Raw genomic sequence first — 17,285 nt, 5'->3', positions numbered from 1 at the left:
TGTCCTCTTGACTGTACAACACGTACTTTATCCCCTCAGACCCCATCTTAGTCCCATCCTTCTCTTTTACACCAGCATAATCAGCAGTCACCAGCTATTCTTTATCACCTATCTCCTGTAGAGGGAGAAAAGTCACACCCTGCAGTGATCTACACAATGTGCAGCAGGCTGAAGGTACTTAGTATGTGTTACTTTTGCTCTCCTTCTCTTTCTGAGCTCCACTCTACAACCAGCATAACCTATTCACCAAGGATTTCTGATTTCCAGTCTTTCAGGTGGAGTTCTAATATGCTGCATGAAGACTTAGACGTGCATTACCTAATTCTAGGCTATGAGTTGGTTAAGTAAATAAACTGCTCATGTATTTGAAAAATATGTATCATTTTATTATGTTTCATGTGATGCAAAGTATCTACAGTAAAATAGAATCCAATTTCTGATGCACACCTGAAATGATCGTCGACTCAGGAACAACAACAAAAAAGGCTTACCAATTGCAGTGCACTATCAGCAAATATTTGACCATCTTCCCTCCAAACTTCTTTCATTACAAAGACAGAACATGTAACAGTATCCAGCCTCCCTCTTACCATTATTCTTTTGATAAAAATCTACTCTACTCTTCTTCACTTTTTTAACTTCAACACTCACATTCAAGCCACCTAACATTCAAGCCATCAACAGTAATTAAAACCCGATGTAAAGGACAACTATGACTTTCCTGACAAGTTCACTCTCCTTTCCACTAGTAAGAACAGCTGCCCTTCTGACTCCGACCTTGTGTGTGCTAAACAGCCTAGGTTGAGTGATGTGTCTGCCCAATGTTCACGCCCTTACAGCATAACCTGTTGCCTCTGATAGACACCAATGCCTTCGAGACAACATTTATGTGCTGCTCCCATGAAAATCTGCCTTTGTTCTATTTTTCAGTGAAAGTGTTGGCTCAAGTGTAAAGCCGGGTAAAAGAAAAATGAAGCCTAAACTAAGCGCTCCCCACTCCAAGGAATTACTTTGGAATAAAGCTTTGAGACCGTCCATTCGATTCACGTGTGGTATGCTATCAGCTCTGCCGCTTTCATGGGCAAAAAGCAACAACAAAAATATAGTGTCTCTCTGCAACTGTTAGCGTCTAGTCACATGGGCTTTAGTTTGGGTTTAACTGATTTGTCTTCTGAGAAAAACAGGACATTTTAAATACTAGTTCCCTGATGATGACTCTTACTTTTAAAATGAAAAAAAACTAAAGCAGTGTCATTTATAGGCAGTAAATTGAAGTTTAAATGTTTCATGTGTTTCATTATTTAATTTCTAGACAACAATGAGTGCAAGACGTTTCAAAAATGTGATTTATATAACAAAAATCTAAAGGACGAAGTACCACGTCATATTTAAACATTGCACATCATAGGTAACACCTGCCAGCTGGTGATAGAAACATGAGCATAATTACAACAAAAAAGAGATACTATTAGCATAGGAAACAGACTCTAGAAGTTCTTCTGGGTTTTCCTCACTGATGGACACGAGTGAGCTCTAATGTCATTATGTTTAGAAATCGCTTCATCCAGATCCAATTGCACACCATTGATGTTCACTTCCATGCAGCCGCTGTAAAAGGCATTCACTGGTGTGGCACTGAAGGAAATATCTGTGGAAACAGGGTCTGACGATTAGTCCAATACCTCAGCATCTTATTTGTTTACAGTTAGGAGACTTACTCAGACTTCAAAATTCCAAGCAAATTCCTCCAGGAAAAATTACTAAAATGGTTCTATTCAGCAAAAATGTTATGCTGGGCGTGAAGCTCAGCATATTACAAGTTCTTCTGATTTCATAAATGCAATCATTGCTAACCAAACTGAAGGAAAATGTTCACCCTTAAAAGGGAGAAAAGAGCATATGCTTATGAAATTCCACATTTACTATAAAATAATATTATGTTGGTTTCTCTTTAAACTTGAGCAACATTTTTGTGTGACTAGATCACTTCTTCAACTGGAAATTGTGGTGTCTTTGAAATCCTTTTTTAGATGCCAAACACACCTTTGTATAATTTCTGGAATTAAAAACTGGTTTTTATATTTCCCAAGAAATAGTTCCTGGCTGAGCATAAAATAAAATCATAATAAGGGACTGCTTTTATGTGATAATACTGTCCTACAAACAGCATCTTGGATTGTTCCTCAGTAAGTCCTTTGAGGTCATCGGTGCCTTTGGGCTTTGCTGCATTGGACTCGAGTTACCAAGGTTTGTCCTCATTGTTTATGTAGTTTCCTTGTCTCCTAAGAACTAGAGTCCAAGACACCTTCCTCTCTTTTGGCATTTCTTCCTCATGAATTTGAATTTATAGTGGACATTCTCTTGTGCTTTCTTCTCAAAGAAAATTATGCCAAAAATAGTTAAAAATTTCTACTTTTGGCTTTCCAAAAGAGTGACAAAATCTGTATCTAGGAGCTAATATGTAGTTTAGGAATCCTCTTTAAGTCTGACCAATGTCACCAACATTATATATATGTTATTTTAACTACAACACCATCACTCATTATGATACTAATTTACTCTCAGAACATATATAATAACTAAATATTAATTATAAACAAAAATTAGTTTTTAAAAAATCTTTAAACTCAATTTTCTCTTGATTTTCATTATAAAAGGAGATTAAATATGATTAATTTGTGTAATTTATTCAAGCACTGGTGGTACACCACTTTTGGGTATATGTTCTTAATTGATGAATTAAATACAAAGTAAGCAAACATTGGATTAGTGGTAAATAAACTCAACAAGTATTTATCTTACAGTATTATCATGAGACTGAAATTAAATGACATATTCTTTTTGGTATAGATCACCAACTACAGCAAAAGTTTCACGTTACCATTAATATTACATACATTGATAAAATGCTAGTATAAGCCTCCAAAACAAGTGTAAAAGATATTAGAAGCTTGTCTTCACTTTTAATGCCTTATTACTAAAATTCTATGTTTAATATAGTATCGATTTGACCAGGCCTGGTAGTATATGCCTTTAATCCCAGAACTCAGAGGTAGGTAGATCTTTGAGTTCAAGGCCAATCTGGTCTACATAGTGAGTTCCAGGACAGCCAGACCTATTTACAAGATATTTGATTCAAAACATCTTTGTAGAACTGGAGAAAAATACCTGGGATGCCACCCAGGTAAGTGGCCACGGTTCCTTTCATTGCTTTGTCCAAGACTGTGAGTTGCTTCTGAAGATCTTTAGAGTAAATGACATCTTTTCTAAGTGGGGTCCACAGTTCCAGTCCATTTCTGTTAACATTACATTTCAGTTGGGATTGCTGATCCGAGCACAGAGTTATGGCCTCTATTCGAGCCGCCACTGAATTTTCAACAAATACCACAATATCCTAAACAGTAGAGCAAAGACTTCATATAAACAACTCTGAGGCAAAGCCACTTAGGAATGACTCTGTGCTTTTGAAATTCAAACCTAAATTTCAACAAGGGAAAAAAATGATAGAGACTCTACCTTGAAATGTAAAGGTGCTTAAATTTTAGCAATTAATTTTTCAAACATACATTAGTTTTACAAACTCCAGGTTTAATGAAGATGCAATATATACTGACTTCTGAAGACTGAGTTACATCAACTGAGTTGTGTGGCCAAATAGAAGAAAGTAACATGATGTGCCTGTGTTGTACTTATGTCTCCATGTCTCCCTAGTTTCAAAAGTTACTTATGCAAAAGGAAGAGTGAATTTTGTGTTGGGGAAAATTCGAGTGCTTTAGTACACATTGAAGCAGAAAAGCTCCTCTGTGCCATCCATGTAACCACACAGACCAAGGACAGTGTAGGAAAAGAGGCCTGAGAAAGAGATCAGCATTGTAAGCCACACTTACAGTAGGCAGCTGAAGAGTCTCAAACAAAACAAGTGTTTTATTTTGGTGGAATTTTCAAAATATTCAACTTGTTGGGAGTGACCTCTGCTGCTAACTCATAGTTGGTAAAGAAAGAGGAAATAGAAAATTAAACCAAAATAGAGATGCTAGGATGCTACAGTAAATGTAGTCTGAAAGAGCCTCTTAGGTTAAGATATTTATGTTGAGGGGAAAATTCTATACTTCCTGACTGTAGATTACTTGAGGAAATCTTTAACTTTACAAATATTCATATCCTTAACTCATTAAAAGAGAAAGCCAAGTCAGGCATTTGGTGAATTCCTTTAATCCCCACTAAGTATAATGAGATTACACTTCACATTATAACCCTTACCCAGAAAGAATATATGGGATTATTGTGAAATAAATTAAACAATTTCTGCAGTTGAGAGGCAGAAAGCAGGTGGATTTTTGTGAGCCTGTGTCCAGCCTGATCTACATAATTAGTTCCAGGTTAGCCAGGGATACATGGAAAGACTGGTGGGATGGGGTGGAGTGCAGATTGTTACTCAACAGACACTCACTTCAAATTACACTCTAATTTTCAAAATGAATCCCCTGTTTTTGTTGATTACAGAGCAAACAAGGAATCCAATCTTGGCATAAGTTTAAGCTGTTTACAAAAAGTTGCTTCAATGCATACATGCAAGACATAAACAGAAAGCACTACTAGAAATTGGATAGCATAGATCTGAGAAAGTTTGTTTTTCTTTGTATCAAAGACTCTCCTGTTCTTCCTAATTCCAAACTGGAGTGAGCAAAAAGGAAATCAAGTAGGATAGTTTCTGTTTTCTTTTTCTGATGTACTCACAGGGTAAAAGACAAGTGCAAAGAACAGTGACAACGATATACTACGCAGCTGCGAGTGGAGTGTTATCACATCCTTGTTTTCTGTGCAGATGAATTCCTATATGCTTCACAGATTCTGCGTATGGGTAGAGTTCTACGCCCTTTGTCATGTCTCTAAGCAGCTTGTGTATGAATCTACCCAACCAAAGCTCCAGACACAAAGGCCTCTCAGTACTCCAATATCTCCTACTCCTTGGAAATCATCCAACAAGTCAGGAAATAAAAGAGGTTCGTCTAGGTTGGAAATAAGATTACCTGAGAAGTTCCAGAGCCAGAATCCACCAAGGACAAGGCAAATGGCACTGTGTCCCCGGAAACCAAAGCAAGCATGACTCCAGTGCCAGTGGACGGGCGAATATTCAAGGTCACATTCATTTGCCAGTCCTCTGCATTAGTTACGTTATCTATTCAAAAGGATCAACAAAGTGGCTCAGAAAATAATTGTTGCAGTTACAATTGAGACAATAGTAATTATTAATTATTATAATCTGGTTAATATTCAAATTTCTTTAGCTCTAAAGACTTTAATGCTTTCTCTCAATGACATGCATTACCTAAGCAAAACAAAACATGGCTGTTTTATTTGTTAAATGCAAGTGGTGTCCCCAAATTAGGGGTATAGAAGACCTCCCATCCCATCATCACTAATACTACAGCAATGAAAACAAAAACTGTGTTCTATATACAGGGAGAGTTGGATAGTCTTAGAGAAATACCATGAAATACACAGTTTTTAAATTAAGTTGGGGACCTTTGCTCTGTGATAGTCTTGTTTTAATATTTTAATCTTTTAAATGTCTTGCCTAGTTAGCATACGTGTCTCTATCATCGCTTTGTTTTTCAAAGAAAACAATAAATATTCACTGCACCACATAATTATAATCTGGCCAATGATGGAGACAGATGTAAGTCTGTTCTGTGATGTTCAGCAAAGGATGAAACTGCTTGGTGATACTGTGATGGTTAGCTTTAATCATCACCTTGACATAACCTAGAATTAACTGGGAGAAAATTCTTAATTAGGGAATGTCTACATTGGATTGGCCTCTGGGCATATCTGTGGGATACAGACTGTCTTAATTAAGTTAATTGATGTAGGAAGACCCAGTCCACTACAGGTGGCAGCATTCCCTAGGCAGGTGGTCCTAAACTGTATAAGAGTGGGTATGTTGAGCTGAGCATAAACAAACAAGTGACAATGCATGCATTCTTTTCTCCCTACTCTTTTTGTTGTTGTTGTTGTTTTTGTTTTATGAGACAGGGTTTCTCTGTATAGCCCTGGCTGTCCTGGAACTCACTTTGTAGTCCTGGAACTCACTCTGTAGACCAGGCATAGACCAAGCTAGCCTCAAACTCAGAAATCCACAGGCCTGCCTCTGCCTCCCAAGTGCTGGGATTAAAGGCATGCTCCACCACTACCCAGTACCCTCCCTACTCTTGAATATGCATAGGAGGAACTGTTTCAAGTTCCTGCCCCTGTGACTTCCCTACTACAACCTAGCACCATAAGCTGAAAGAAAACCCTTTCTCCTCCAAGTTGCTTTTAGAAATGAAACAAGGACAGACACATTTCTCAGGACATAGTCACTCATTCAAGTTCACAAATAACTACCGAAATTAACTTCAAGTACTTTTAAAAATTAGTTTATAATAGTAATTAAATCTTCCTCATTTATTGTGAAATAATAAATACATAACAAATTCCATATACTACTTGGATATACTCCATATACTTTAAAAGGGTAAACCAAATGAGGGAATGGTTTTCTTTTGGCTAAATAGTTTTCCATTTAGCTACATATGAGAATATACTTCTCATTGTAACTCTTACCCAGAAAGAATATATGGAATTATTGTGAAATATATTAAACAAAGTATTTCAAACTTATATTAAAATGTGTGGAAGTTATAACATTAAACATTAGTTATGAAGTAAGTTGGTTTCAAATTATCCACAAAATAACTTAAGAAAGTAATTTTTAGCTACAATGTAACTTATTTAAATTTCTTTTTCTGGAAAATTTTCTTTAGCAAATCAGGTTCTGGGAAGGGGACCTCCAGGGATCATTTCTGTTTTCCTTTTTCCCTGGAAGGGCAAATAAGGAAGCTGGAAGCCAGAACTCACAGAAAGCCCCAGAGTTACAGTTAATGACAGTTAATGTCCTACTCATGCAGATGAACCTGAAATGAAATAGAGGAACTGCCTACCTATCCTTGGGGCATCAGGAAGGATAACACTCTTCAAACTGCACCTGGAATATAGCTTTTCTAACAATTACAAGGCTATTACAAAGAAAACTCAATTAACATTCTTATTAATGTTAAAAATAAATTGAGTTCTTATTGGAAAGATTTCTAGTATTGGAGGATAGGCAATCTGACCTCTAATGACTAGAGTCTAATTGGAAGTTGCTGAGTTCTCCCTCATCGCCCTTACTGCCTTGAAGAAAAGATCTACCATGCCAATCACCTGCCAGACTAACCTTATGCCAGGGCTAGCCATTTAGGCTAGCCATGAGTCTAGTCCATAGACTCATTTAGGAAAATTACCCAACAACTGAAGGTAATTGCTCAGCTCTGGATAGGAAGCCTCGCCTGCCAGGACTGTTTTGCTATCATAGCCCTCTGTGAATGACCCTCTGGATGGCCCTGTAAGGATTTCCACTTAGACCAGAGTAGGGGCACTGACCCTGGACCGCCTAGCAGAAAAACTTAGAAGGCTAATTAACATTAAAGAGCCAAGTGCTGTGGTTGATGGGAAGGTTCCTACAGTGGTTCACTGTGCTACTTCCTCTGGTGTTGAAACACAAGGACTTACAAAAGGCTTTTTCTGAAGTGACCTTTTTTTTTCCCCCTCAGATTGGGCTGAGCTAGTAATATGAATAAAGAAGCATTACAAACAACATCAAGGAAGCCAGGTAGACAGAGTGGCCACAAGATCGACGAGTTGCCAGCAGGCTTTGCTGGAATACCTGCAAGGCAAACAGCTGCTTGACAGCTGAAGAAGTAGCTGAACAGAGTAGCCAGAGGAGGAACAGGAACTGACAGAAGCAGAGAGGGCGGAGAACTAAGGATGAAACTTAAAAGGTGAGCCAGAAAAGAAGCCCTGCCGGCCATGGTTGCTGGAAAAGTTATAAAAGCTCTAGTACCTTTAGGGACAACGGTCTCAGATAGCCCAGAGCCAGGAACTATAACATCCGCTGCTGTTGCGGGTTGTGGGATTGGGGAATTTCAACTTTCTGGGCTGTGATGGCAGAAGAGAGGAACCTAGTTCAGGAAGACTGCAGAAGAGCTGTAACGCTAAGGGGTGCTCTCGCTGCCACCGTCTACTATTATCCAACACTAAAGGGTGAAAGCTGCTCAGGATCAGGACCCAAGGAGCTTTCCATTGCTCACTCTTGATTTCTACACAGGTACAGCAAAGATCTCAGCTAGTCTGTTGCTAACAGGATCTGCCTCCCTGGTACTTGCTCTATCCGAAGGAAAAGCTGATCAGCCATCCAGCCACCACTGTTTGGTACAGACATTCTATGTGACTTTCGATTCCTAATTTGCACAAAGGACTTAAGCAGGAATTAAAGGCAAGAATCTTTCCTACACCGATAGACCTATCCCTTTGTTCCAGGGGCTGCTACCAGGCTCCCTGCTACCTGAAACTGCATCTTCTATCCAGCTCAAGCAGATTTCCCGACAACCCCTAGTGTCCAGACTCCTATCCACTGTGCCTGGACCAAGAATCTGATTGGGTTGCACAGGTAATCACTACTAATACATAAAAAGTTATTCGACTTAAGTAGAAACTAGGAAAGTAGTATTTAAAACTATAAAATTTAAGGGGGCTGGAGAGATGGCTAAGTGGTTAAGAGTGCCCACTACCCTTCCGAAGGACGTGAGTTCAAATCCCAGCAACCACATGGTGGCTCACAACCATCCGTAATGAGATCTGACGCCCTTTTCTGGGGTATCTGAAGACAGCTACAGTGTACTTACACATAATAAATAAGTAAATCTTAAAAAAAGAAAGAAAGAAAGAAAGAAAGAAAGAAAGAAAGAAAGAAAGAAAGAAAGAAAAGTAAAGTAAGATTACATTTAAAAAAAAAAACTATAAAATTTAAATCTGACCAGATTGTGAAACTGTAAGAATTGAGCAAATAGGGACACCTCATAAAAATACCAAGGAGCAAGGAATGTCCATGAAGCCTAAAGACAGTGCTTCAGAAGAGTTTACTGAGCAAACATCAGTCCCCAGGAGATACCCTAATTGTAGGAAGTAATGCCCTGTTCCAGGAAACATCCCTAGTAAAGGGTGGTTCCCCCCTCCTAGGTGCTATCGGTATCTCCCCCTCACCTGGGGCATAAAGGTCAATGAGAACAAAAGACAATGGGCTCCACCAATGAGAGATAACCAACTCATGCTGTAAACCTATGTACTGAAAGGTATAAAAAGTGTGTGCTTTTGTTCCTGGTCGTCACCTTTGCTCTGAATGCTGGACAACCCCAGTATACTAGCAAAAACCTCATGTAATTTGCAGCGATCTCCCTCCTGTTTCTTCGAAAGCGGGGGACCCATGCCAGAATCTAACAATAGTATGTTGAGCATGAGCTTTCTGCTTTTGGTAATTTTTTTCAGTTAACAATATTTAAAAGAAAATTAAGTAATTCATGTATAAATAATATATCTGCAAGATGTTTGATAGAGAAAAATCTAATTCTAAAATTCACTCATACAAACAAAGTGCAGGATGTGCACTCAGAGATGCTTACAGCAGGTTATTTATAAACGTACACAAGAACTTCACTATGATCCCAATCTAATGAGACTTTCGACTCTACTTACAGAAATAAAAATAAATACATATATACATACATAAATAAAAATCTAATCTCTAGTAAAGCAGCCCCGAACCAAACAAAACTTAAATTGTATTAGCAACCTTTCCAAAGCTATTGAAAAATGATATGTGAAGCTAGGTGATATGGTTCTTTTTTGTTTGTTTGTTTGTTTAATGAGAAGGGTTTCTCTGTGTAGCCCTGGCTGTCCTGGAACTCACTCTGAAGATCACACTGGCCCTGAACTCAGAAATCAGCCTGCCTCTGCCTCCCAAGTGCTGGGACTAAAGGTATGTGCCACCACTTCCCAGTAGGTGGTATGTTTTCAAAAGCAATTTATTTGGCTCACAGTTGTAGAGGCTGGACATCTAAAGAGCATGATGGTAGCTCTTGTGAGGCTTGGGGTAAATGGAGGGCCCATTACATAGGGAAAGATCTCAGGAAGGGAATGAATCTAGGGAACAGAGTCCTTCATAAAAGGCTCTGCTCTTTTATTAAAGCCATCCCTCAAGTAATAATTCAACTAATAGCTCAAATCCTCACTTAATTAAGCAATATCCCTCTGTATCTAAAGGAGAGGTGTACCTATTTCCAGACACAAGTAGTAGTCACTTTAGTCTCCACTATCATATGTAAAATACCCACCCCATACCAAAACATTGGACAAACAAAGACACATGAGAAAACAAAACACAATAAAGGAATCATCAAGACCAAGCTCACATGAACACAGACCCTGCAAAAAGAGATAGACATACAGACAGGCAGGTAGATAGATGATAGACAGATGATAGTTAAAATTTTTAATAAATAAATACATTTATAATCATGAGTATGACGAAAGCTCAGAGTGAGCTATACAACATGTGTAAATACACAGGCAATTTCATCAGAGCCAGAAATTTTAATACAGATCAATGAAAATGATAGAAATGAAAACCAATGTCTTCTATGCCTTGACTAGTGAATTTAAACCAACTGCAAAAGCAGTGAACTTTAAAACTAGTCGACTGAATCGACCCTCAATGAGCCAATGCCCGTAAACTTTAAATAATAATAAGCATAGTAACAGTCATATAGTTTCCCCTACAATAATACCTGAAAATTTTATAAGTATTTAACCACACAAGTAAGACAATTCCTGTCATAATAGCTACTCACTGGGTGATGCTAACAGAATACATCATCACGGTTTGTCAAAGGATGTATTTAATGATTAATGAGAAGACAGAAACATAACAAGAATCACTTACTGTAGTCTATGCGAAACTGAGCAATTCCTGAACCAGGGTAGTAGGAGCCCTTCTCCACAGTGAGGAAGCAATGTTTATTTTGTTTTCCTTCGATTATTTCCTTTGCACCCAAAGCTCCTTGTTTCATCAAATTCCAGCCTCGTATACATCCATCCAGACGAGGATTAATCTAAGGCAACAAGATATAAGTCAAGGAGTAGGTTTTAAACATATGCAGGAATGAAAAAAGGCTTTAAGTGATTCTCAGTATACATTGCATTTGGATGGAAATCCCTTTCTTTGATAGCTTATTAAAATACTTTTAATTGGCTCTAATTTCTCCTCTCTGATAAATAGTACTTGTCAGTAAACTGAGACAATACTACTGAGGGCTGCAGTTGGGCCCTGATGATATTTAAAATCTAAGGTCCTATCTGCTTCCAGGTTTCAGCCAGATCCAGCAGTTGTTTGTCTCTGTGCTTCTGGGGTGGCCCTGGGCTCTAAGCTGCTTCCTGTCTTTTTTGTGTGTGCATTTACAAATATAGGTTAAAGTGCCCAGGAAGAGTCCAATCTTCTTCAGGAACAAAAGACTCACATTCTTTAGGCTTCACCAAAGCATCCAGACAGGATCAAGACGCATGGTAACCATTTTATAAATGGTTGACTCTTTTTGAATAATTTGCTTTCTCATTAAAGTAAGGAATTTCAAAAGTTTGGAATATTTCCTGGCATGGTTTAGCTAATCCAATTTAATACTAATAGAAATCTACTAAAAGTTAAAGCAAGTGTAAGTTGTGAAGACAGAAGGGTAGATAGATATCAAATAGTAAATATTTAAATTAGATCAACAAGTTCATCTGGCAAGACCATGAACTGCCAAATGACATTTTAAAACTCTTCAAAGATAATGATTAATTTTTTTGAATTCTACTCAATGGTCATTTGAGAAGCATTGTATTCAGAACATTGTACTCATCTGCTGTAACTAATATTTCTTATAGTGTGGTCAATCCACCCTATGTGTTTGCTACCCATAACCCACAAATTTATGTCTTAAAATAAAGCTAAGAAAGATGTTTGGCTTCTACTAGATAGATATAGATATAGATATAGATATAGATATAGATATAGATATAGATATATGAGTGATTAAATGTTATGTTTTTGTACCCTCAATAGCTCAGGGTACAAAACCTATATTGTAAATGCACACACATATTATAATAAACACTGAGCTGACAACTTGGGAATTTAACATACCCACTGCTTAATGAACAGTGCAGCAATGTAAATGGACACAAGCCCACAAGGCTCATTTTCTTATTTCTTTTCTGTAAGCTCAATGGTCTAAAGTTCAATACAAATTGTCATACTTGGTATGCTTAGCAAAATGACTTTCCATCAAGTGTCATGAAAACACATCTTCAAACCTCTGGCAGGTAAAGGGATCCACCCAGGAGGAGAGGGGCAAACGGCATCATTACCGGTTTAATGAGTGCGCTTTCCACCTTCCGAGGTAAGCCTGCAAAGTATATTTTAGTGTCTAGAAATCCATCCGTAGGCTTAAAAAGGCTCCCGAATTTATTTATATTCATCACGGCCTCCTTTGCTATTTTAATGCTAACACTGTCGTCTAATTCTTCCACAGACACCTACAATTAAAAAGACAAAGCAAGCATCAATGCATGGCCACATGATATACTGGACTGAAAAAAATCATAGTATCCCATTAAGTAATTTTATATAACAATTAATTTATAATCTCTAATTTTTTCAAACTTACATAGAAAGCATAATTGTGATGCGTGTGATAAAAATACATTTTAAGCTGATAGAATTTGATCTCAAATTAAAAGCACATCTTACTTAAAAAAAAAAACTAACATTCTTAGTTATAATCCCACCATATGCAAGAAAGTAAATAGTTTCAAAAACTTCTTTACTTGAGGAAAACTTTAAGTACTCTTATTTTGCAACTGATGCATTGTACATACAGAATCAATGAAATAAGTTTGTAATATAAATCACAAGAAACTAGTAATGTCCAGCACTCTGAGTATCATATAGAAACTGTATTTTTCTCAAAATAGAAAACTAGTTCTTAAGAAAAAATGCTAAAAAAAATTTAAAAAATAAAAAACAAAAACAAACAAACAAAAAACCAAATGCTTGGGGGCTGGAGAGATGGCTCAGTGTCCTGAGTTCAATTCCCTGCAACCACATGGTGGCTTACAACCATCTGTAATGGGATCTGATGACCTCTTCCTGTGTCTGAAGACAGCTACAATGTACGCATATACCTAAAGTAAATAAATAATTCTTTAAAAAAAAAAATCAAATGCTTGTTTCCATTCATTTTCCTGGCCGTCTGGGCTTCTCTCTTGCTTTCCCATATATGTGGGGGACCTCTAGAAAGTTCCAGAGACCTCAAATGTGACAGGCTTCCAGGACTCAATGGGGATGACTTTGGTGGAAAATACCCAACAAGTGGGCATATGGAACGTAAGGAGACCACCTCTAGTAGATAGACAGGGCCCCCAGTGGAGGCATGAGGAGCCTAGCATGGCTGTCTTCTAAGGGGCTCTACTAGCAGCTGACTGAGACAGATGCAGATACTTGCAGCCAACTATTGGACTTAGGTCAGTGGCCAGTATGGAAGAGTTAGGAGGAGGGACTGGAGTAGCAGAGGGGAATGGCAACTCCACAGGAAGAACAACAGTGTCAACTAACTAGATCCTCAGAGCTCCCAGGGACTAAGCCACCAACCAAAGAGTGTATGTGGGCTGTTCTGTGTCCCCTGACACATATGTAGCAGAAGACTGCCTTGTCTGGCTTCCGTGGGAGAGGATGTGCCTAATCCCATAGAGAAAGGGAATACCTGGAAGTTGAGGGAGCACCCTCTCAAAGGGAAAGGGAACAGGGAATAAGGTGAAGAACTCTGGGAGCTGGTACCTGGAGGGGAGCAACATGTGGCATGTAAATAGATGAAATACTTTTAAACAAATCAAATGCTTGTTTGTGACAGTAAGCATGATTAATCATCCTAGTCTGTCTGAAGCCGGTCACTGCGGTTACTTCTTGTTAAGACTACTGCACTCACGAGGCAAAGGCTTACTAATCAATAACAGGACGCGAAGCATAGCAGGTAGACCCAGCAAAATGTAAATGTATTCTCATTTTCTTTGGCTTGTATTGATTTCTTGGGAATTAACTGCTAGCCACTTGAGTCCCGAAACTGAAACACATCTCTGTTATAAGCCACATTTGATTCTTGAAGTGCATAAACCACGACTTTTTAAATACTGTTTTAAATACTGTTTTTAAAAAGAAGTTGGGCTGTTATTCAATTCTAATTCCTAGGCCTGCACACGTGACCCCTGTGAGGAGAAATCTGCATGCAGAAGCCGAATTCACTTGTAACTCAAGTTATACACTGCTTTTATTACATTACTGAAATGAATAGCAATATAAAGACACGAACAGAATTTTAAATAAAGACTGGCAAAAAAAAAATGTCCCCAGAATGTGTCCACTGTCCCCCACCCCATGATGAGCACTCCCAACCAAAGCCACAGTTTGCTTTGCTCTGGGGAGTTGCAATGCTCTCCCAACCTCCACAGTAAGCTCCACTGACTGGCTTCCAAAACACCATCAGATTTTGATCAGAATTATTCTTTCCAATGCAAATCACATTCTGTCACTGTTCAAAGCTATCCTAAAATGCAAGTCTTCACTGTGGTCCCCAGAGACCTTTGTCTAGGTGGTTGTAGTATAGACCTCAGTTTTGACTTCACTGTTTTTTAAGTCTTCTTCTCTTTCATTCCAATGCTTCTGCACTCATCTTCCTGCTATTCTTCAGACATCCTGAACACATCCTCCCCCTTGAGTCTGGAAATTTGCCATTTACATTGCACAGAATCATTTTAGGATCTCACCCATATTTCTCCTGGCTTGCTCCCTCAAGCCGCTTCCCAGATGTCACCTTATCAGGTCCATCCCTCGGATTTCACAACCTCACTGACTACATGCACACTCAGTGTTACAAGATTGCCTTGTCTTGCTTCCCTCTTTCTTCACAGCATCAATAAGCACTTGACATAATTTATCTGTAGTTCACTGTTCCGTGTTACAATGTAAGCTTCGTGTGAACAATGACTGCTTAATATATCATTGTAGGCTTACTGGGAGACTAAGCATTAGCAAATATAGGGCTCAATAAACATCCACTGAACAAGTTACAATCTCACCATTGGGAATCATACAAAATAGGTGACAAAATCACTTCTAAAGCAACACTATTTCCTTAAGTTTTAGCCATGAGAGTTGTTTAATCACTACACAGCTTAAGTAGTAGTTCTTATGCATCATAAAACAATTCAGGATGGTGTTATTTTTAAAATATACTTTGAAAATTTGAAATAATTTAAAATTAAGGAAGCAAATGCAATGGAATAAATGTTAAGTTTATAAAATAATTTAAATGAATGCTTTTCCATTCAAGTAAAACACAAGCATGAGGTCCTGAGTTTGCTTCCCTAACACTGCTGGTTATAATGATGAACATCAATCATTCCAGTGCTGGGAGGCAGAGACAGGCAGGTGCCTGGAACTGATGACCAGTTAGTCTTGTTAAATCAGTGAGCTCCAAGTGAGAGATCCCCATCTTAAAAATTAAAGTACGAAACAAGAGGAAGATGCACAGGTAGGCTAATACTTATGCATATGTACACAGACACAAACACAGGCACACACACACACACACACTCATCTATTGTATAAATCTTATATAGGGCGATTTAAATTAAAGCATGAACATATCACTAAGTGCTGCCTAACAATGATCATAAGTACTGAATATAAAACATGGAACTGAAACTGCTTCCCATGGTCTATATGCATACTGCCAAGAGCCCCACACTGAAGGTGGAGACTCTTGAAAGAGCAGCAGAATGCTGAAAGAAGCTGTGGTTTGCCCACACGTCTCCCCACTGTCACAAAGGAGCCATTTTTTCTCCAAGAAAATCCCACTTTTAGTTAAACTGATTAAAAAGATTAACTCAATTATTAATAGAAAAGAAATTGATAATATTATATGAAAATGTTAAAGTACTTTGGTTACTAAATCTCCTAAATATATGCTCTTTGTTCAACACTGGCTACTTATCTGTACACATATACTTAAAACTGAAATTAACCTCCTGGTGCTGCTACTATATGCATTTCTCTAATTAAAAAATTCTCATGACAACTAAGTGTGTTTTTTTTTAATTAGGCATGCCTTTATATTAACTATACTTGCTAATGATTCCTGACCTACAGGGGAGACCCAATAATTCACCTCCTCCCCCCCCAAACAAAAACACAGCTACTAAGAAGAGTAAAAATTTAAAAATGGAGCAGTTCAAATGTATAACATGGAACAATTTCTCAAATCACTAACAAGACTACTTGTGTATAGAAAGCATTGGTTGACCCAGCATATTTTGGTTTGCTCCCACTTGACAAGTAGATTATAATTTTACAAAAAGTGCATCCAAATAAGGAGATTAATTCTGAAATCCCAAACATACCATATTCCATATACCATTGTTAATAACATTGCCTCCCGTTGTGATTTGGGTTGAAAAGTCATTCTTAAACTGAACTTCAATCTTCCCATCACGAAGCGCAATCAGGAGCCAGTTTGAGTGATCAAGAGATTCTGCATACAGTATGATGCCCTCTGAATCGTATGTCCGAAAATCAAATTCAGCTGAAAACCTACACAAAGAGACACTCTTCTTGTGAAAAACTCAGAAGGTTCAATGGCTCCCCAGACACCCACACCTTGAACTGGCAAACAGCACTATACAAACAGAGAAAAAAAATTCCCTGAGATTTAAAAAGATTTTTTTTTTCAAAGAGCAGCATTAAATTGTTCACAGATTATTTCTGGTCCCGCATGTATTTCAAAACCTGGTTATTTTGTTTTCTTGATTATTCTTGTAGTCTTTTTCTCAGTGAGTCAATAGATTACTAGTATTTTTTTCATTCATGGTTTGTCTTTTGAAGGTGTGTATTTTGTGTCAGATACTAGAATTAATACATGTATAGAGGAATATTTGTACACTCTACATGTAAGAGTAAGTTGTGTTTGCGTGTATGTGTGTGTGTGTGTGTGTGTGTGCAATGTGCATGTGCATGTGTTTGTGTACTGCATCCATGAGTGACTAGTGAAAGACAATACAATGACAATCTTGGTTTACCTAGCAAAAAATCATATGCTCCCTATGATTTCACGTATGTCAGACAAGAATCACTCACAGGGTCCATAAGATAGCTTTTAGATTATTAAAAATGTAAGTAACCCTTCCGTAATCATTAAAAAGAAGCACCAGGGCTCTGCCTTACCTCAGGATAGGACTGACTGTGATCCTCAAAGGTTGACCAAAAAAAAAACAAAAACAAA

General features: G+C 37.9%; 1 protein-coding gene across 2 annotated transcripts in view; it reads right to left on the bottom strand.

The window, feature by feature from the left end:
- Window positions 1–364: 364 nt before the first annotated feature.
- Window positions 365–17,285, bottom strand: part of Pros1 (protein S) — a 69,110-nt gene continuing 52,189 nt past the window's right edge. For both annotated transcript variants that reach the window (XM_031364207.1, XM_031364206.1), the window contains 6 exons: window positions 16,408–16,597; window positions 12,322–12,489; window positions 10,859–11,027; window positions 5,031–5,179; window positions 3,169–3,394; window positions 365–1,648 (listed from right to left, as the gene is read on the bottom strand). In XM_031364207.1, coding sequence (XP_031220067.1) covers window positions 1,488–1,648; window positions 3,169–3,394; window positions 5,031–5,179; window positions 10,859–11,027; window positions 12,322–12,489; window positions 16,408–16,597 — 1,063 coding nt within the window. In that variant the 3' untranslated portion in view covers window positions 365–1,487. The remainder of the gene's footprint in view (window positions 1,649–3,168; window positions 3,395–5,030; window positions 5,180–10,858; window positions 11,028–12,321; window positions 12,490–16,407; window positions 16,598–17,285) is intronic.

This window comes from Mastomys coucha, unplaced genomic scaffold (genome assembly GCF_008632895.1).
Source record: "Mastomys coucha isolate ucsf_1 unplaced genomic scaffold, UCSF_Mcou_1 pScaffold12, whole genome shotgun sequence".
Taxonomy (NCBI): domain Eukaryota; kingdom Metazoa; phylum Chordata; class Mammalia; order Rodentia; family Muridae; genus Mastomys; species Mastomys coucha.
This window is presented reverse-complemented; position numbering and strand designations above follow the sequence as displayed.